General features: G+C 37.6%; 4 protein-coding genes across 6 annotated transcripts; 2 read left to right on the top strand and 2 right to left on the bottom strand.

The window, feature by feature from the left end:
• The first annotated feature begins 388 nt into the window (after positions 1-388).
• Positions 389-10396, top strand: LOC105837800 (doublesex and mab-3 related transcription factor 3, truncated). Its single transcript, XM_012682882.3, has 3 exons — positions 389-6255; positions 9150-9410; positions 9508-10396. Exons 1-3 carry the CDS (start codon positions 6040-6042, stop codon positions 10186-10188), a joined length of 1158 nt encoding a protein of 385 aa, XP_012538336.1. The 5' UTR covers positions 389-6039; the 3' UTR covers positions 10189-10396.
• Positions 10397-11084: 688 nt separating this feature from the next.
• On the bottom strand, positions 11085-14668 carry LOC105837799 (parafibromin). Its single transcript, XM_012682881.3, has 4 exons — positions 14499-14668; positions 12013-13283; positions 11603-11744; positions 11085-11380 (listed from the first exon to the last, which is right to left on the bottom strand). Exons 1-4 carry the CDS (start codon positions 14627-14629, stop codon positions 11344-11346), a joined length of 1581 nt encoding a protein of 526 aa, XP_012538335.1. The 5' UTR covers positions 14630-14668; the 3' UTR covers positions 11085-11343.
• Positions 14669-14836: 168 nt separating this feature from the next.
• Positions 14837-17327, top strand: LOC105837802 (V-type proton ATPase subunit E). Its single transcript, XM_012682885.3, has 5 exons — positions 14837-15006; positions 15586-15761; positions 15974-16142; positions 16233-16416; positions 16609-17327. Exons 1-5 carry the CDS (start codon positions 14974-14976, stop codon positions 16725-16727), a joined length of 681 nt encoding a protein of 226 aa, XP_012538339.1. The 5' UTR covers positions 14837-14973; the 3' UTR covers positions 16728-17327.
• A 28-nt stretch (positions 17328-17355) lies between these two features.
• On the bottom strand, positions 17356-20179 carry LOC105837801 (uncharacterized protein CG4449). Of its 3 annotated transcripts, XM_036291988.1 has the most exons (8): positions 19946-20176; positions 19781-19844; positions 19547-19639; positions 19349-19397; positions 18990-19245; positions 18494-18685; positions 18265-18409; positions 17356-18206 (listed from the first exon to the last, which is right to left on the bottom strand). In XM_036291988.1, the coding sequence occupies exons 3-8, from the start codon at positions 19614-19616 to the stop codon at positions 17920-17922; spliced, it is 999 nt and encodes a 332-aa protein (XP_036147881.1). In that variant the 5' UTR covers positions 19617-19639; positions 19781-19844; positions 19946-20176; the 3' UTR covers positions 17356-17919. The 3 variants fall into 3 exon arrangements, with proteins under 3 accessions (XP_036147881.1, XP_012538338.1, XP_012538337.1); XM_012682884.3 differs by lacking the exon at positions 19781-19844 and having other exon boundaries at positions 19056-19245; positions 19946-20179; XM_012682883.3 differs by lacking the exon at positions 19781-19844 and having other exon boundaries at positions 19946-20172.
• Between the last annotated feature and the right edge of the window lie 255 nt (positions 20180-20434).

Genomic DNA, 20434 nt, shown 5'->3' with positions numbered 1-20434 from the left:
CGTTTGGCGTTCACCGTGTTCGAAAGGGCCGCTCCTCTCATCGCCGAAGCTCCTCTAATTTTGCGCGCGCGTTCACCAAGGGAAAAGGAGCGCCGATGTTCCTTCCCTCCTTCCCGACGACAGAAAGGAACGGCAGTCCCTCGCGCCGATCTTCCTCCGGCGCAACCCCTTTTTTTACGAGGACCCTGTTTATTAAAACACAACATGCCGTATTTAAATGTAGCGTGTTTAATATAAATAATCATTAATAATCCGCCTGAGAGACAGAAGAGAAAAATTCCTAAGTGTAAATTGTATATAAAATTTTCTATATTCAGAGAGATATATATACATATATATATATATATATATATATATATATATATATATATATATCCCGATACCAAAGTGTACACATACGTACCTATTACTATTACAATTATTATTATTATTAGAGGATTATTAGTCGAAGGTGGTTTTTTGCGGGCGTTTGTTCTTTCTCTCTCGATTCCAACGAGACGCGGAAAAGACATTGTACGGAAAGAAGAAAAGGGAAAGGAGAGAGAGCGCATTCGCGTCGCTACTTTCTAAATCACTTGTTATCAAATTGGTCGATCGATTACGAGCCACACTGTAGTATTATCCCGTAATTATAGGGAGTACCAGTTAGTAGAATAGGATATATTATATATTAAATAGGAACACACAGACACGTACACGACGAGATACACATTGGCATCGATTACATAACACAAATCGCGCAGACTTCGTCACAAGGGTCTACGTACGTACCGTCATCTTTATATGGGGAAGGTGCGGAAAAAAGTATTGTTTTCTAATGGTTACGCTTAGCTGTTGAAGAAATTTTATCTGCTGGTTTTGAGGGAAATCAAGGTGGGGAAACGTATAAGGCTAATCGCTGTTTCAAGATGTACTATGTAGCTTTAAAGGAACGCGACGGTTTATCTTATCGAGTCCAACACTTTCTTGCAGTTTTCTCGCGGATTTAGTATTTAGGAAAAGAAAGAGAGTGTGAGAGAGAGAGAGAGAGAGGGAGAGAGAACGGCAGAAAAATGGACCGATGTAGATTTTTGCGAGTAAGTAGATTATATGATGTGTGTACAGAGTGTCTTCGCTCTTGATTCTCTCCTGGACTCTCGACTAATGTGAGGTCGATTTCTTTTTAATGAAGGTACGATCGTGAATATTGGACGCATTTTCATAAAATTGACAAAAGTGTAAGAAATTGCATCTGAGAAAATTGGACATTTATATTTGGGAAAAGGGAGAACAAGAGGTAAAATATGTATACCGAATAAACCGCCGCACGGGCATTTAACTGTCGAATAATGATGGAACGTTGCCAGAAGACGCAGCTGCCGACCGAACCTTCTCTAAAGACAAATCGACCAACGAAATTTTCGCCGAAGCATCCGCGGTCCAGCGTAATCGTCCGGGACACTCTGCGTGTAGGTACATATAATAGTTTGAGATCTAGTAAAGTCTTGTTGAGGTAGAGATATTACAAAGTCGAGCTTCGAATACAAGTAGGAACAAATTATGGAGAAGGAAAGGACATGTTAAGGAGGAGCGAATAAACGTATACTTAAAAAACACGGACACGGTATTCTCTTAATTTTTGGGGCCAATTGGTGTTACGAGAGGGAGGATGCACATCGTACGTACGCATCTCCGATTGTCTACGTCAGGGGTGGCTTTTCGCGTCTCCGCGAAACTTTTTGTTTGTTTTTTTTTTTTTTTTTTTTTTTTATATACGTTTGTTACTTGCGACTTTCTATTTTGCTGATTTTATGATCGAATAACCGAGCGATAAATTATCATTATATTTGTGTTTTGCACGAACAAAAAATTGAATGACCGATCTTTTCCTGATAATTTTGGTTTGACAATTTATTCGAATTTTTTCTTCGTATTTTCTCGTAAATCGAAAGTTCTCTCGCGTGAGAAGCGATTGAAGATCAAAGCACTATAAAATGCTACGTAACATATATTGAGATTAGAAATTATCTTGTTATAATGAAGATAATGACGAAGTGTGATCGAGAGCAGGTATAAACACGTACATACACACACGCACACACACATACATATACATACATACATGCATTAGGTGACGAAACGAAACACACACCGCATCGCAATTACGACAGTAGCCGAAGTATAAGGATCTCGAGTGATATTAAAACGCTTTCGTTGACGCAATGCGATTTCAACGATATCGAATCTGATGCTGCGTTATCGGGGAGTTTTGCGGTACAGTATCTCGAATACGGTAAACGCCAAAACAGTTGCGAATCGTTTAGCAACTTTTTATTAACGTTACATTATTGTCGTTGATTATTTTTTATTATTATTGTATAATAAATGTCATCTTGAAAAGTTATAGTTCTGTAAATAGTGTTTTTTAATCGTTGTATATATATTAATTATTAATATTACATATATTACTTACTTATTGCTTATTGGATCATATTAATAAAAGTGGAGCGATTGCTCCAAGTAGCGAAAGCAAAAGTAGATCTTTCAATTCCTGCTTTAATTAAAAACATTTGCTTTAAGTCTCCAAGTTGCTTGTAAAAGATGACATTAACAAATTTATCAAAAAAACGGCTTGCTCCATTTTATTTATATGATCCATTATGATTAGACGGCACCAGCGTTTAGCGTATTCCAAACACAAATTGCAAAAGGTCTCCATTATCAGCGTGATAATTAAATACGTACTTCCAAATGAAAATTAAAAAAAAATCCGGCCCGAAGCGTTGTTCGACAAGTGCGTTGCGCATTTCTTACCGCCAGTTTGTAAGACGCCGACTCCTCCTAAATTTTCTTCGCACAAATAACAAAATAACGACGACAAAGTAGTCAAGTAACTTATGACGGACCATATCAATGAATCATATCAACCAACAAAAAAATGGGGGGGGCGAAAGAAATAGGAAGGAAAGAGAGATCGTCGATTATGAATCCGAGGCGAGTGAGACGGTGAATGTTTGACATGTGCTTTTAAATGCAACGAGCTCTCCTGTACAAAAAGTATCGCCGATTTTAAAGCGATCATTCTTGTTGCTAACTTACTTTACGTTCGTCGAGGGAAATTCGTATTATTCGTAGACTTTTATCAGTTGAATGTTTCACCTAGACCCACATTCAAATTTCAGTTAATCTTTCTTGAGCGAAGCGTTGTTTATCGCTTTTAATACAAATATCATATTATAGTTGAATATTTATTACGTGCAAAGGCCTTTGAATTAAGATATATGCATTTTCGATATTGAATCTTCCATCGTATCGCGAATTACATAATTATAAAGATATAATCGCGCAGCAGCAATTTAGACACATTTAGAAATACGAATTCGCCTCGACGCACATTTGCTTAGGCTTAAGCTTGCTGTAAGTGATTAATTATTTGTTAAAGCAACTTTTCTTGATCTTCGTTAATCATACGACGAAACGACATACAACGCTTTATATAGTAAATTGCTTGCCGCGAGCCCGATGTAAAATCGAGACAAATGTATAAAAGTAATAAAAGAAAACATAAGTTTCAAAGAAGACACGAATGAGTAGAAAGAAAAATCGCCTGTGGAACGAATCTCTATGATTAAGCAGAGGAGTCTTTCGAACCTGGAAGCTGCTGCTGAAAACTCAATAACGCAATTATGTAATGTGTGTGTGTGTGTGTGTGTGTGTGTGTGTGTGTGTGTGTGTGTGTGTGTGTAACTAATTTTAATAATTCATGCTTTATTTTATTAAGAATGTAATTTTTTATTTTGAAAAAATTATTATTTAATTAATGTTCCTCAAAAATAGAAACATTAAGCTGTTTTAATTTTCTTAGCTTTATTTTAAACTGCGCGCCGACAGGATTCGTCAGACTTAAAACACAGTAACTAAGCTAAATTATACGTTGCCAGAAAGAATTTTAGATGCTTTAAGATAAAGTGGTTATTGCGAAGAATAATACCATATGCCTCGGTGGTCGAATTGGCTAGGACGCTCGTACGGAATGACGAGAGATCCAGGTTCGAACCCCGGCTAAAGTATTATTTTTCGCAATAAATTAATTTACAGTTTTTCGGGGAAGGTAAGAAGGGGATGATTTTGAGATGCTCTTGAGCATCAAAATTTAGCTTAGTTACTGTGTCTTAAGTCTGACGAATCCTGTCGACGCGACGCGGAGTTTAAAATAAAGCTATGAAAATTAAATTTAATAAAAAGAATTATATCTATCACTAAGATCCGATGCAGATCGTTAGGCGATTTACAACTCATTGATATGTTTAACATATATTAAGCTGTCTTGCCAAAATTGCGGTTATAATTTTTTATTACAAAACGAAAAGAAATCTAGATTTTATTGCATTCATATTTCTTTCGTCACAGGCATTTATGTGATTGTTTAATCATTGATCGAAATAATGCTTAATTAAGATTTAAAGTGTCAAGTTTATTCCGAATGCAAAGTTCCCGGCGGTTCTTAAACCTTTTTCATATCGACCTCGCAAAATCCGACAGGTTCGAAAGGTTTCTGGCTGCTAAACTGAAAACGGGCAAGTGTTTGGCGGTGTGAAAAGTTCCTTCACGCGTTAAGGACACGCGTGAGAATGAGACGAAGGAGAAAAACGCGCGTTCCCACTCTTTATACACGCTAAATACACACGTTCCATACAATTAATCGCGAGAGTGCACGTAGGGAATGGCGCAAAGGGTGTCTAATTATCTATTTAAATAAGCGACCAATACACGCTGAGATAAATAGGCTTGTTATTGCGACAAATTTGCTCATTCATTATCAACCGAAGAATCGTTAATCAGCTACGAATCTGTACTCGTGAAAATTAAATGATCTTGATTCTTGGCAACTCGCTCGTTTCTCTAGAATTTTCCTGCTCACGTCACTTGACCCCCTTCACAAGTTTGACACAACTATGCGATCCGAAACCATTATTATTTATCCATAGTTCAGTCTCGTATCAATTTTGTTCGAAGAAATAGAAATTAAATACATATCGATCTTTGTGCAAATTAATTTGTTTCTCGCACGTCTTAACCGACCTCGTCGTCAACTTAGCTGTCTCGTAAAAATGTGTTGAAAATTTTAATATAAAATACATCGAGAGGTGAAAAACTGTTTTTCTCGATTTCTTTTTTCCAAAATTACTTGTATCTGCGACAACGTAACGTTTGCTTGGCTTTTATATTCACACGACCCATTAATCTCCCGTTTTATTTGCGGGCGTCGCGTCGCGTGTCCTCGGGGCGATGTAACGCGGAAAAATGAGATAAAATCATACTCGCCGGCGAGTATCTACACGATACCGGACCGCGCGGTGCCCCGCGACGCGAGATTCCTCGTCTCGCTCGCGGTAGGAGTGGCGACAAGAGCAAACACGACGGAACCAATCGCCGAGGAAGGGTGGTCCAGCCGCTGTTTGTCTTCTCGACCCTCCTCCGCTCCGGGGATGCCGCCGCGGAATCGCGCGGAAGAGCCTAAACGTCGTATCCCGTACATCCGCACGTCCGCGGCCAATCGAACCGGACCGTCATCGCCAGGCCGGAAGAAACGAGATCTCACCGGGCGATTAGATCGGCCCCGAATTCTCCTCTCCGTGCAGTTCCAAATTAACAATCGCCACAAGAGCTCGAGCGCGCGCGGAAACCGTGCCACGTGCCAATCTCGATCTCTTCTCGTGATTTTCGCGTTCGAAAGTTCCATTAGCTTCAATCGTCGTCTCAATAATAATGTCAATGTAATAAATATATACGTTTTTATTATTGTATCTGACTATCAATTTATGATACAAAAGAAATTTTCATACGGATACGTTTTAAAAGAATTGATAAGCACAACGCGTTCGTTACTCGAAACTTTTTCTCGGCGAAAACGTGCACGATTAAATAAACAAAATAATCGCCGAACCTTCTTTTCTTCACGATTCTACAACCGGTGCCGAGCGATGTGGATGACCGAGTAAATAGGGGAGAAAAAAAATAGTCGATTCTGATTGCGCGGCGGGGTGAACGCGCTGTACCATGCTTCGCGGCAAGGGTAAGAGCCGGTCGGAGAACAACGAGAACAACGAGGGAACAACGGCGGACGGGAAACAGCGGAGGCCTAAGTGCGCCCGTTGCCGGAACCACGGGCTCATCTCATGGCTGCGGGGTCACAAGCGAGAGTGCCGTTACCGGGAATGCCTGTGCCCGAAATGCTCCCTGATCGCCGAACGGCAGCGGGTGATGGCCGCGCAGGTAAGGCCGCGACATCAATTTGTCATTTGTCCACGAATCTCTCTCCCCTCTCTCCCTTCCTCTCTTTCCGATTCTTTATCCGACAAGTTACTTCTTAAATCCACAATTCTAATAATTGCCCCGAGAATAAAGAAACAATTAACAAGATGCATTTTTTAATGCTGGGCCAATTGACTGATTAGCCCAAATTATTTTTTTGTTCTTTTTAATTATACATGCAACTTTACCAGCGATGTCAGCCCTTGTATCGCTTTACAATTCTCTTTGCGCGCCGTTTAATATTAGAAAGGTATACGCGATCTGAAATGTCAAATCTACATCATTTGCGAAATGTAAATGTCACGGATCTCGCCCCGATTCACGACGTCACTAATTTAGTAGATGGCGAGCGTGTTATCTTCGCGCTTTGAGCCGAGCGAGCTGGTGTATGGAAAATGTGAAAGAAAAATGTCAATTCGCTACACGCGCAGTTAAGCGTGATTAACGCGCTTCCGATATTTTATTTTGCAAGGTTCACCCTTCGGTATTTAAAGAGAGACGTCCGAGCATGTTATCGTCGCGCTCTGCGGCCCCTTCAATGAAAAAAGTGCCCCGCTCCCGTTTCTCCCTTTCTCTTTCGCAAAACGGAATAAAATAACATGTTCAAACAAGCGAAATTTGAGGAAAGATAATATACTTTGAGAAAAAGTAATGTACAAACGTACGAAAAGAGAAACAAAAATTTCAGATTTTTTTTCAACTTCCATCAGTTGGAATTTTGGAACACAATACAATGTTTAACCCTCTAGACAGTCTCATTTTGTCATTGAAAAAAATTCTTTTATCAATTTTATTAAAAATGTCTTATAAGTGAAGAGTTTATATATAATTTTTTTTAAGTTTTCTTTTGCCTAGTTATTTTGTACTTTTCAATGCTACGTATACGTGCCATTTTTTTTTTAATTTTTACAACTCAACTGCACAGATACCAAATTTACTAATCTTGTTTAATATATTTTTACGCGTGTACGGTATATCTGCCAGAGATTTAATAGGGATGTTTATAATATCGCGCGTTATCATTTTCATTTATTGCTGCCGATTTTGAACGATTTCTCGTGCATTTTTATCAAGTATTTGTTTTTCCCCTAACGTCATAAAACGCGAACGAATGATTGCCAGCCCTCGAATTCGGGCATCGCATGCATAACGCATCTCGCGGCTCCAGCCCTCGTTCCCGTCCGACAGGAAAGACAGGAGAGGACAAGCATGAGGGGGCGAGATAAATTAAATCCATTAACGCTCGGGGTATAGCGTTTCATTTCTGTTTGCATAGGCATTATGACACTCGATACTTTGTTTGCGGCGAAACTTTCGATGCGGTAAGCGCGGGAGCGAGCGGCCGACGTTTAAACGCTCGCTCGCGTCTACACCCCCTGTATCTTCGAAAACGAAAATAGTCAGGACAGAGCGAGAAACTTATACGCACGGGTGGTTGCGGTCAAACAAAACACGCGCGTCCGTGATCGTCCATCCGGCAATAATCCGATCCGGTGTAACCGCGCGCGGTTTTACCGCGGAAAACTTTCGCGCGAACCCGCCCGATTAATCCACGGTGATTAACGCTACCGGAAGTAATATCACTCGGAGGAATGTTATCGAAATTATTTAAGTGACATAGATGACACGTGCGTATATAATATATTGGGGAATATGCTCACCCCTACAGAAATGTAACATATAGTACTAAATTGGCTAGCGATTATTATTCATTTTAAGCATTGAAAGTATTGACAGCAGTGCTTTTAACACATAAAATAAGTAATTTGATGATCAATTTATACTACCCAGTATTACGCGTCTGTAAGGGTGAACGCCGTAAGAGTTGAGAAATTGTTGCGATTTATCGTGAGCCTCGGCAAGAGCGCGGAATAAAAATTTCCTCCCCAATAAAAATGTCAAATACACGCGGTGTGATCGTTGATATAAGTCGTAATATTATAATCGTACGCTATTGAATCTCGCGCGTCGTATATGATTCATCGGCGCATTTCCCTAAATAAGACTTTGTAGCGAATGCTTTTGTAACAAAAGCGGAGGAGAGAGGAACACATGGCGTGATATATTGACCCGCGTGAGTGAAATCGGATAGTTATCTCTTTCGGATCTCGGCGATCGAACGGAGATCGACGGGGAAAATGGGATGAGGAAGACGGCCGGCCAAATAGATTCTCTCTTTCTCTCTCTCCCTCGGCGACGTGAAAGATTATTGCGGGTGGTCCAGCTTGGAATAACAGCGCGGTAAATGCGGCCCATACATAAGCGACGGGTCCATTTATAAGTCGAGCGCAGTCATGATCCATCACGATTCGATTGCTATGCGTTATGTATAAGGATCTTTATATACAACGTACGTGTGTTTCGCCATTATTAATTATAACATGGAACCGCGAATCAATATAACAACCGTATTTTTACTCGTTTTAGACGCCATGTTTTTGTGACGTTTAAATAATTTATTTCTAATACCTTGGGAGCGAAATATTTTATATATTCGAATATCTTTCCATTACATTTATATGCATCTTGAAAACTTACGTTCACATTTATACATTATTCATATATTAGTATTTAATATTTAATTAACTATTTTTAGCGTCAGAGGAATATTTCATATATTGTTGTTATTTTCTGTTATATTTACGAATTTTTAAAGTTTATAGACATATTAGTTGTATATTAATATATTTTATTATCTATTTCTTTTCTGCAATTTGTACCTTTCTTTACTTTTAACACGCAAAACTCGCGAAAGCTCCTTCGTTAAAATCGATTGAATTTTGGATAAGCAGGTTGGAAGAATTTAAATTCCAAATTTCCTTTGGAAATGGATTAAGACAATTGTTTTCGGCAAGGTTGCTCTGAAGAGACAACAGGCAGCCGAAGACGCGATTGCTCTTAAAATGGCAAAGGTGGCCACCGGACAGAAGCTCGATCGACTTCCACCGGGCAAGATCTTCGGAATGTCCGTGACAGAGCCGAAATCGACGGTAGAGCATAATGAAAATACGACGACTGTCGCTACGAAGAAACTCGACGGAGCTTCCGAGGATTCAAAGAATCTTCCACGTGTGTCGACCAACGATCCTTTGCCCACTCAGGTCCAGAACTGTTCCGTACGTACGACAGGCTAAAAAAAAAGACGAAATAAAGTTAAATCTAATTAATTCAATATTCTTCTACTCTCTCTTATAATTCTCTTTTCGCTGTCAGGACAACTTGGAAACCTCTTCGAGACCGAGAAGCCTCCTCTTCGACGCCAGCAAACTGGAGGGCGCCAGGGAAACCACCCTGGTGTCTCAGACCTCCGTGGAGACTCTAGCCCGCCTATTCCCGAATACCAAGCTGTCAGTCCTGCAGCTAGTGCTGCAACGTTGTGGCCAGGATCTACTCAAGGCGATCGAGTACTTCGCGAGCGACAATCTCGGCATTAGCGACCCAACGATATCCGCCAATATCGGCCACACGTCTTCGGCCTTTCGACCCCCGCAGACGATCGTCGATAATAGCGCAACGGGTGAACAACAGCAGCCACCGATTCCCGGCACGATGTTGGCACCGATCTACACTAGCCTATCCAGGAACGTCTACGGAGACGCGGGTTACTGCCTGCTGAACATCGTGCCGACCGAACAGTTTGCCAAGGGAACCGATCTGCCAATCGCGAAGACGGCGACAGATCAAGAGACTGTCGCTCTTAATTTTCGTTACAACAATTATTTCACTTCCGGTATGCAACAGCAACTGCGGGATGCGCACGTGTGCGCCCAAGTGGCGGCGGATCGACTATCAGTCGCCAGATCGGCGGGCATACTGCATCATCTGCCACCCGTGCTGCCGAGTATCCCTTGTGTGCAGCCTAATTGCACGCAGTGTAACTACAAGTTCACCTAAATATATTTCTCTGGGAGAGTACAGCTAACTGTACAGATATTTATCCCGATAGTTCGCAAGAATAAATCTCTTAGTATTAATTCTCTTAAATAAAAGAAGTCGTAAAAACTGGAGAAAATATATGTGCAGGTTGAAATATCTCATACTCTTCTTCGTCTATGTAGAAAATTTGCTTTAATTGAGAAATAATTACATTATTTATGTCCTAGTTACATTGTTATGATTTTATTAATTGATCTTTAAATCGTGCCAAAAAAATGGTGTTATTCAACTTTCCGCGCAAGAAAATATGACGCATGATGGAATAATTGAAAAGAAACGCACGATTGCCTCTCCCGCGAGTGGGAGATTGCTCGAGGAAAGGAAGGCAGGATCATAGCGCAAGGAGTAAATCCGTTGTATTTGTCGAAGTAATAGGGCGTCTGTAATCTAGTTAGAAATATTCGATCCACCACCGTATAAACAACGCCGACTGGCCAATCGTATCGTGTATAGCCGAAGTCGCGCCGCAAGCGATTTACTTTGGCTTTGGTTTTGGGAACAGAGAAAACAGACGAAATCCCCCCCGTGAATCTTCACCCAGTCTTTTCTCCCTCGGGAGGATCCGCGGCGTCGCGTCTCGAATTACAAAGCACGCGCAAAGAAACTTAACACCGCTATCGACCGTCGAAATGTAATCCTCTTGCCTCGTTTGCCTGAAAAATTGTGCGAGGCCTCGCGTTGGCACTTGAATTTTTTTTCTTGCGTCATCGTATTCCGCTCGATTCTCGAATAAAACTCGAGGATCAAACGGCCGCATTTAGCTCGTAAAAATTCGCAGTATAAACTTTACATTCTCAAGATTAACGCAGAACTACATTTATTAATTTTTCAATTAATGAAAGTAAAATTTGTTGTAATTTTTTTAGTATTTTATTTGTGCAAGCAACAATAAAATGTAAACGCATCTAACATAATGTGACAACAGTCCAGTCATCACACATCACATCACTTATCGCGGATACTTCCTATCCGCACGTGATCAGTATATCGCAACAGCGCCAGAAACCCTCTCTCTTACGATTCGAAATCTTCTCATAAGATCTTCCAACCGTGGGAGGACACTATGCGATCGGTATATATTACCATTTCTGCAATTTGAATCGCTTTGAAATTTCAAAAGCGAAGATGTGGCTTGTTCTTGATCATATGCCTGTAAAGATAGAATTAAATTTTGATTATTAAAAGTATTAATGATGTAATAAACGCTTATGTATTACTTATAAAACAATGGAAATTAAAAAAAAAATGAAATTAAATTATATTAAAAAAGTAATTAATCGGCTTAATTTCAGAAATAAAATTATTATATTGGAAAGATATGCGCGTATACATGTACGTGATAATAAATTAAATTTCCTGGTAAGGTACTCACTTATCGAGATGTTCCCAAAATATCATTAAAGCTGCTCTATCCAAGTGCCTTTTTGTTCGACTCAATTCGATTACTGTGACGGCCCATCGCGCTACGTTCGCGTCCAGCCTCATCTCATCATATTTCAAGTGAAACGCGCATACTATAGAAGAAAGGACAATTGTTTACACATTCAGAATACGATATCACAAAATACAAGTAAAATTGACGCAAGTTATACTTTTCTCTTTTAAGAAAGAGAAGAGGTAACAAAATTAAGTATAATTTACGTAATAAAACATCTAATTCAATTATTTTATTACGGCACATTATTTCCACAAAATGAGAAAAATCTAAAAAACAATATTAAGTGCCAAAATCGCATGCGCGAAAAATGATATTTTTACTGAAAAGGGATCTTTTTTTCGTACTTTTCGAAAATATTTCCACCGGATTGCCATCGAATGGCCAACCCTTGAATTGCCAGGCCGGTCCCATGACGAACACGGCAACGACCCTCTCCCAATCGGCGTTGGTGAGTTTCTGTGGATTATCGACCACTCGATAAGGTACAGTTAGACCGCCTTCCTTGCGTCGCTGAAGAAGCACTTCATTCTCCCTCTTGCAACCCTGAGCCCGCTTGTCCTCATTGCTAATGTACTTCAAATCCTGGAGGATGTCCTTGGCATTGTACATGGTAATGAGAGACGTATTGGCGCTGGGAATGATGATAATGGGCGTCCGACTGGGTCGCTTGTTCTGTGCGGCTTGCTGAGGCGTCAGTTTAGCGGCGGAAGTAGGCAGTAAACCAGAGGTTGGCGTGATGGACGGATTGATCGGGGGCTTCCTCACGGCAGGATTTGTGCCCTCGGTCACGGATTTTAGCGTCATGCCGTGGTATGTGCCCATAGTGTCGATCTTGAAGCCTTCCGTTTCCTCCTTCTGTCGAATGAAACGCTCCTGATCGTAACGATTGTAGACGGCCGGCTGCGGTAGAGGCCGCATGGGCGTCGAGCGCGGCGTCACCATTGGCGTGGGCAACGCTGGTCCCTTTTGTCTACCCTCTTCGCGCGCTTTAATACTTTGTAAAATGGCAAAGATATTCTTCGCAAAGATCTTGCCACTGCTCTGCAAGATGGTGGCACGCGTTCGCCACTGACGCTCACGAGATACGATGTCCTTCGTGTCGTCTACGTCCATGTCGAGGATCACGCGTAGGTCCGAGCCCATGCCGATGTCGTCGTTCTCCTTGATTGTAGTGCGCTTCTTCGCTAGACGTTTTGCCTTGATCGCGGCGATCTTTTCCACCGACATCGCCTCCGAGAGAGATTTGATATTGTCGACAGTGACCGAGGCTTCCTTTGGAGCGTCCAGACGCGCGGCCAACTGCTCCTTTACCTTCTGTACATGAGTCTCCTCGAAACGGGGTTTCTTCGACGAGCCGCTCTCCAGACCATCCTCGGCGGCACGTTTCACCTGTGTTGGAATCTCCAACGGTGCCGATTTGTCTATGGCGGCTGACGTGGCAGTCTCACCATTGAGATAGGCCAGCAGATCTTTTCTATCGGGCCGACGCACCACCGGGATATTCTCCGCGGCCGCCTGTCGTACGTACACTGGATGTGTAAGCTGAACATGTTTGAGCAAGAATAAAAGACACTCGAGAGTATAGTATTCCTTGGGTGTGCCTTCTTTTCCAGATCTAAAATGAAAAAATAGGATAAAACGCTACATAAATATTCCTCTGAATAGGATTTTTTACATTTTGTGAAAAATAGCAAACATAAGCAACTCTTATAAACACAGCGATTAAATTGCTACAAAATTCTGCATTTTGTGAAACACTGTTAAGAGAGTCGTGTTAGGAGTTGTTTCAAATAAATGAAATAGAAAAAAAAGGAACAGTTCAGTACATTGGATAAGAAATATTTCATGTACTTTTCTTATTCAATTTATTCAAATATTGTAACTATTCCTTAAGGCTATGACATACAAAATGCATAATATTGCATAAGCATAAAAATCAATGAGTATCTTATGTAAATTAATATAACTTTATGCTGAATTGATTTAATAATCTTATACTATGCTATGTATTTTGTATTTGAATTCTTCATTTACTGTGTTCAGTTCTATTATACAAAAACAACTATTGGTGAAAAGATTAGGTAACAAAAATATATTATATTTTGCTTTACCATTTTGCACATGATATTTGTTAGGAATTTAGCCACTGTGTTACATGGAGGTTACCTGTACACTAATTATTGATATCACACAATCTTTCTATATTTCTTTAAACATAATATACTTACTTCAATACTTAAATTACGTACTTCATACAAATGCATGTTTAATTTTGAATTATTATAATCTGGTTTTGATTTTGAAACTGAGAGAAAGCAGAAATAAGGGAAAAAACTATCTTATACTCTAGAAAATCTTTTTAAAGGCGAATCTTATATGTGTGATTCTATTTACAAATTTGTAAATAAAGAAAATAATTTTAAAAACACATGTAAGACTGCAAAATAACAATTTAAGAATCAATCTAAAGTTCACCAGAAAAAAATTAAATCTTACTTGAGAGTATAGGAAGCATCGTAAGACGATACAAATATCCGACTGTTTTACAATCCTTTAAGAATTTTGAAGAATGTTTAGGAGAGGAAAATCACTGACGCAATAGGACACGTGGCCAAGATTTCTAACAAGATTTCCAGAAGTACCGATCTACACTCGCTTCGCAGAAACATTTAATTACATCTCGGTTACTTGTTTATCTATCGGTTCTTCCATACCCTCGTGCCTTGTACCGTATCTCCCTCTCTCTCTCTCCCGTTTCGCTTGATGAAAGATGGTAGTCGAGCAGATTGCGACCATGCGGAGCGATTCGCTGTTTTCGACGTGCACTTACCCGTAAGTCAGATAATTGGTCTTAACGTTCTTCGGCCAGGAGAACTCGCCGAATATAATCTGGTTTTCACGTTCGATTATCTCCTTCTTGTTAACATTGTATTGCCGCAGCAGACTCAACGGGTCCGCCATGGTTACCAAACTCCGCAAAACTGTTCTGATCGGCGCGACCCCTTTCCGCGGCTGCTGACACCTGCCGACGCGTAAATAATTTCAGGTTCGACTTACAACGGCGCGGCTGTCGCCGACGTGTCGAATTGTCGATGTGAAGAGCTGAAGGCACGTGCGCACGACGTCGAGCGCTGTCGCCGCGTGCGTTTCGGAACGCGCCTCGGGTCACACTTCGGGTCATATGACCGACGTTACGCCGAGACGTGCTGTCGTAGGCGTTGACTCGACGACTCCTCCGTACCGTTTCTCGTGATCCCGAGCTTTCCATTCTTTCTGTGGGGAAGAGAAACAGACCAGACGACATCATGGCCCTTAGCGATGCGGACGTTCAAAAGCAGGCAAGTGAAAAAACAGCCTTGCGTGACGCGTTTTCCGCGCGAAGAAAACGTTCCTTCGTCCCCGAGCTTCTCGCTTCTCTCGAGTCGAGAGTCTCTTGTGCTCTCGCGCTATTAATATCTTTATTTATCGTTATACTAGAACGCTACTGCCAAACGTATGTCTTCTCAAAAGAGCTCGCATATTAGCTAGTTTCTCGTGTCTCCGATTTCGTTCTCGTTACTGTTCGAAATTATTACTGCTGTCAGGAGCCAAACGGAACGAAAGTCTGTACACGTCCGAATTTTGAGTAAAATCGGATAGATAAATGATGACTGCTTGCGAAATTTGGACGTCTCATATTTTGCATAATGCTTTAATCATTTATTTATATGTACGTTTTACTGCCTTGGATTAAACATTTAAACATTAAAAATGATTAAAGTTCCAAACTAAGGCATGATTTAAAGAAAGTTTATTTTTTAACTTATGTTTTTCAAATTAAAAAAAATTTGTTTAGAAGTATTAAGATTTAAATGATTGATTATTAAAGTTTATTATTATAAAAGGCTTTTTTAAAGACAGAAATGGTATAATTACAGATCAAGCATATGATGGCCTTCATAGAACAAGAGGCCAATGAGAAGGCAGAGGAAATAGATGCTAAGGCAGAAGAGGAATTTAATATTGAGAAGGGACGTCTGGTGCAACAGCAGCGTCTCAAGATCATGGAGTATTATGAGAAAAAAGAAAAGCAGGTTGAACTGCAAAAGAAGATGTATGTATGAAAAATTATTTCATTATATATATAATATTTATTAGAATTTGTTATATATAATATACTAATTATTAAAAATTATCACACAATCTTATAATTTTAAGATTTAATTTTATTAAATAAGTTTATAAAAAATTGTTAAATAAGTTTATAAAAAGTTTATAAAAATGTTTATAATTTTATTAAATAATTTATTTTTTATTGATTTGTAGACAATCTTCAAACATGCTCAACCAAGCACGATTAAAGGCTCTAAAAGTTCGAGAGGATCATGTTCGCAATGTCCTTGACGAGGCTAGAAAGAGATTAAGTGAAGTAACTCAAAATCCTACGCGATATAGAGAAATTCTTCAGTTGCTGATTATCCAGGGACTTTATCAAGTAATATTTTTGTAATTTTATATTTTTTTGGCAATACATTTATTATTTTTTGCCTCCATAAATATCTTTATACAATTTATATTTTTACAGCTAACAGAGGCAAACATTACTCTTCGTGTTCGCCAAATTGACTTACCTATCATAGAATCCATTACTGACAGCGTTCAGCAACAGTACAAGCAGAAAATTAAGAAAGATGTTATCCTGAAGATCGATACTGAAAATTTCTTACCTGCTGAAAGTTGTGGAGGAGTGGAATTATTAGCATCCAAAGGTAGTTATATCATAGATTATGTATTTTCTGTTAGTTGTAAAAAATTGTTAATCACTGCTTTATAAAAAAAAAAAGGATAATATACATAAAAATTTGTAGTGATCTCTGAATTACAACTAATGAAATAATTATGTATTGTATTGTACCTATTGCTTAATTAGTATTGTATACAAAATATCGTTTGTTTTACAGGACGCATAAAGATTAGCAATACTTTGGAAACCAGATTAGAGCTGATAGCGCAACAATTGATACCCGAAATCCGTTCCGCGCTGTTCGGACAGAATACAAATCGCAAATTTAATGATTAAGCTAATTTTCTTGTTAATCGATTGACTTTCCAAAACATTCCTTTTAACAGCAAATTATTATTGCATTATCATGTATTATATAGAATAAAACTAGCATACGCCTTTTGTCGCGAGACTCACGCCTAATATTTTCAATGAAAGTATCTGATAAATTGCCGTGCAATATTAATCGTTAAAAGAGTCGCAAACCATTCTTTACAAACTCTCTTTTTAGTTTGTCATTAATTATTCTATCCTCTATCCTTTTGAACAGGCGACTATGAACATAAAGTGTATAGCAATTAATTCACATGTTAATATTCGGTGTAAATTTAAAATTGGTGTTCAAAAACGAGACAAAGTGTACTTTCTCAGGTTAGGAATGTTAACGCGAATGAAATATATAATTAATAATTAATGTTCTTGACTGCTTATGTCGAAAAGAATAACAATTGCAATTGAATGTAGTACAGTCAATATATTGTGCAGAATCTTAATAAACAGAAATATTGAATGCGCTTTATACGTATATAAAACATTTATATACCTATGGAGCATATCGGTATGTTATGTACATTATGTATAATATAGTAATGTATCACAATATATATAAATATATGATTCGTTGTTGTTGTAAAAATACCTTCTTGAAGAATTAAGTTTTAATACCACAAGACATAACGTTATATCAATTAATGTAATTTAAGATTGCAAACAGAAATAATTGATTCGATAATATACCGCATTTTCTTATAAGACTAATGACTATTCAATAATATTTATTACTTTATTCTCCATTATACAAAGAAATGAAATTGCAGCATGAAATAAAATATTTTTAAATTTAAAGCTATTGTTGATAATTGTTACAAATGTAATTACTCAAAAGCTTATTATTCCTTTCGTAACATAAAACGTATTTACATCTTTCAGATTACACGAACACCTCGCAAGCAATTTATTTATGTAAATACACTTGCATTAATAACTTACATTAACGTTTTTCTTTTTAAATATATAATTGATTAAATTTGTTCTATTCTATTCTAATAAACAATTTTCCTATTCTACCTAAAACTTTGTTCATATGTAAATATTTTTTTATCTATTCTAAATTATTAGATTTCTAAATTATTAGATTCTAAATTATTAGAAATTATGCACACATAATATATGAAAAATGTATAAAAATATTTAATCTTTTTATCACACATTATATAGAAATACGAAGGTCGACGCATGCTTCTTCTTCAAGATCTAAAGATTCTGGAGTGTCAGTCGGACTGATTTGTTCTCCATCAAAATAAAGCTTCAGTTTAGTCTCATTCACACCAAGTTGCTTGGCACAATTAATAAATAGCGCTTTAAATTGTTCGTCCTTTCTAAGTGGGATAGTAAAGGACTGTTTCCTATTCGCCGTTTGTACTTTAATAGTGCATAGGTTTTCATCGCTTTTATCTGGAGATAATGTATTCATACCTGGATTCACAATTCCACCATCTGCAAATATAAAGTAAGCATTGCATTATTGTTGTAAAATTAACAAGTTTATACCAACCGAGTATATCTATAATGGAAAGTTTGAGCTCTGCAGGAGTATCAGTGTGGTTAACAATTTTATCCCCCTTCATGATTAGGACTTCATTCACAGAAACCTTTTCTAAGTCCGCATAATACTGGAAAATTTCTTTGAAAGTGTCATGCTATAATAAAAGAAAGTTATTACAAATGTGTCGAATAAACGATAAAAATAAGTATAGAAATGATTGCTAGCAACTGATACATACTCTACGCATAGTTAAACGATCAAGTCGATTTGATCTCCAATATACTTTTACATTTATCTCATAGTTATCATCTTCATTATAAGCATCATCATCTGACAGTGCTATTATATCCTCACAAGATTCGATAATTGGTATGGGATTTTTTTCCCTTAGTTCCTCAATTTCATTATACTCTAAATCAACAGGCAAACGCTGAAACATTGATAACAATTATACATTGAATTAATATATATACTCTTGAATTAAAAATAAATATATTTCATATATATGTGACATTTATCTCGAAAACAATATAAATGACATTTATGGGAGCTCTAAGAAAATTAATTATCAAAATTTGTTTGCTTTCAAGATAAATAGTGTGTGTGTGTGTGTGTGTGTGTGTGTGTGTGTGTGTGTGTGTGTGTGTGTGTGTGTGTGTGTGTGTGTGTGTGTGTGCGTGCGTGCGTGCGTTCACAAATGTCTACTTATATAAAAAAACAAAAAAAATTATTACCCTTCCCCTAGTTCGCCACCAATTAACACCTTTATTAGGAATTTTTTTATTCCTTCTACCTCTTACCGTCCTGCTTCGCGTTTGTATGCCTTCGTTACTTATTTCTTCGCTATATATGACTTCGTTACTTATTTCTTCGCTACATACAACTTTATTACTTATTTCTTCATTGCTTGTCTCTTTACCATTTATCTCTTTCCCATTTACTTCTTCATTCTGTACCGCCTTACTCTTTGTTTGCTGCTCAATGCTGAAACTACAATTATTAATTTTAGATATTTCTTATACAAATTAAAATTTTAGTATTTCATAATTCACAGAATATTTTAAATAATAATCATAATTTGCATAATATATACCTATTCTCAATAGAAAATTGTTCTCTTTCCATGCGTTGTTTTTTTAATGCTAAAAACATAAAATATTGTATTTAATCATATTGGTATTACATGTATCCCACTAAATTAAAATACATTGCTGCTACTTTCATCTTTGTATCCACTTGTACTTAGTTTTTATAATTAAGTCACAATTGTTGCAAATAAAACAAGTGTTACCTCTTAAGCGAGCTACGGAATTTGTATATGGATCATCTTCGTCCGAAGAACTATCCATTATTTTATTCATTATGAATACTACAATGCAGTTTTCTAAAATTCATAATACAACTTATTAAAATTAAAATTTGTAATGTATTATGTTGCAGGACAATAAAATATTCATTCTCGTGAATTTTTAAACGTTGCAAATAAGTCAAATAACGTAGCCCTAATCATCAAAAATATAATAACCTCAAATTGTAAGCACAATCAGCTGTAAAATAAAACAAGAAATAATCTAGTCCTTTTCTAAATCCTAAAAGTTAAAAAAAAACATCAATTTTATTGTTTGTCATTTGACAATCATAACGTTCAAAATAAGTGTTTTGATCAATTCAATACAAGCTGTACACTTACTCTGCAATTTCTCAAGTTCTTGCTCAAGTCAATGTCTCCGGCTTCGTACGCAAGATGATATCGAGTATGAACGTATTAAATATTTTTTAAACCAAAACAGAAGAAGTAGAATAAAGAACTTTAACGGTTAATTTTAACCTAACTTAACCTAGCCCAACTATTTCATGTAACAGGGACAATGAAAGTTGAAACATGCAGTTTTTGAAAGATCCAGAAAAATTGTCAAAGATTTCACAATATACTTTTGCATGTTAATTATTAAAATTATTCGCTACACACAGTAGCATTTGTTAATTTTTAAGAGTTTAAATTTACAAGTCTATAAATTTTAAAAATTAAGAAAGTCTTAAAAATTCAAATATTTCCTTATCGATTTACATTTTCCTGGTTATTTCTTAACTGTTGAAATCACAATTCTTGGAAATATGGAAAAATTCTTGATTTTTAGTGTAATTTTCTTGTAAATTATTATAATTGATACTTCGTCAA

This window comes from Monomorium pharaonis, chromosome 9, assembly GCF_013373865.1.
Source record: "Monomorium pharaonis isolate MP-MQ-018 chromosome 9, ASM1337386v2, whole genome shotgun sequence".
Classification (NCBI taxonomy): domain Eukaryota; kingdom Metazoa; phylum Arthropoda; class Insecta; order Hymenoptera; family Formicidae; genus Monomorium; species Monomorium pharaonis.
The sequence above is the reverse complement of the archived record's forward strand: the minus strand, read 5'-3'. Positions and strand labels throughout refer to the sequence as shown.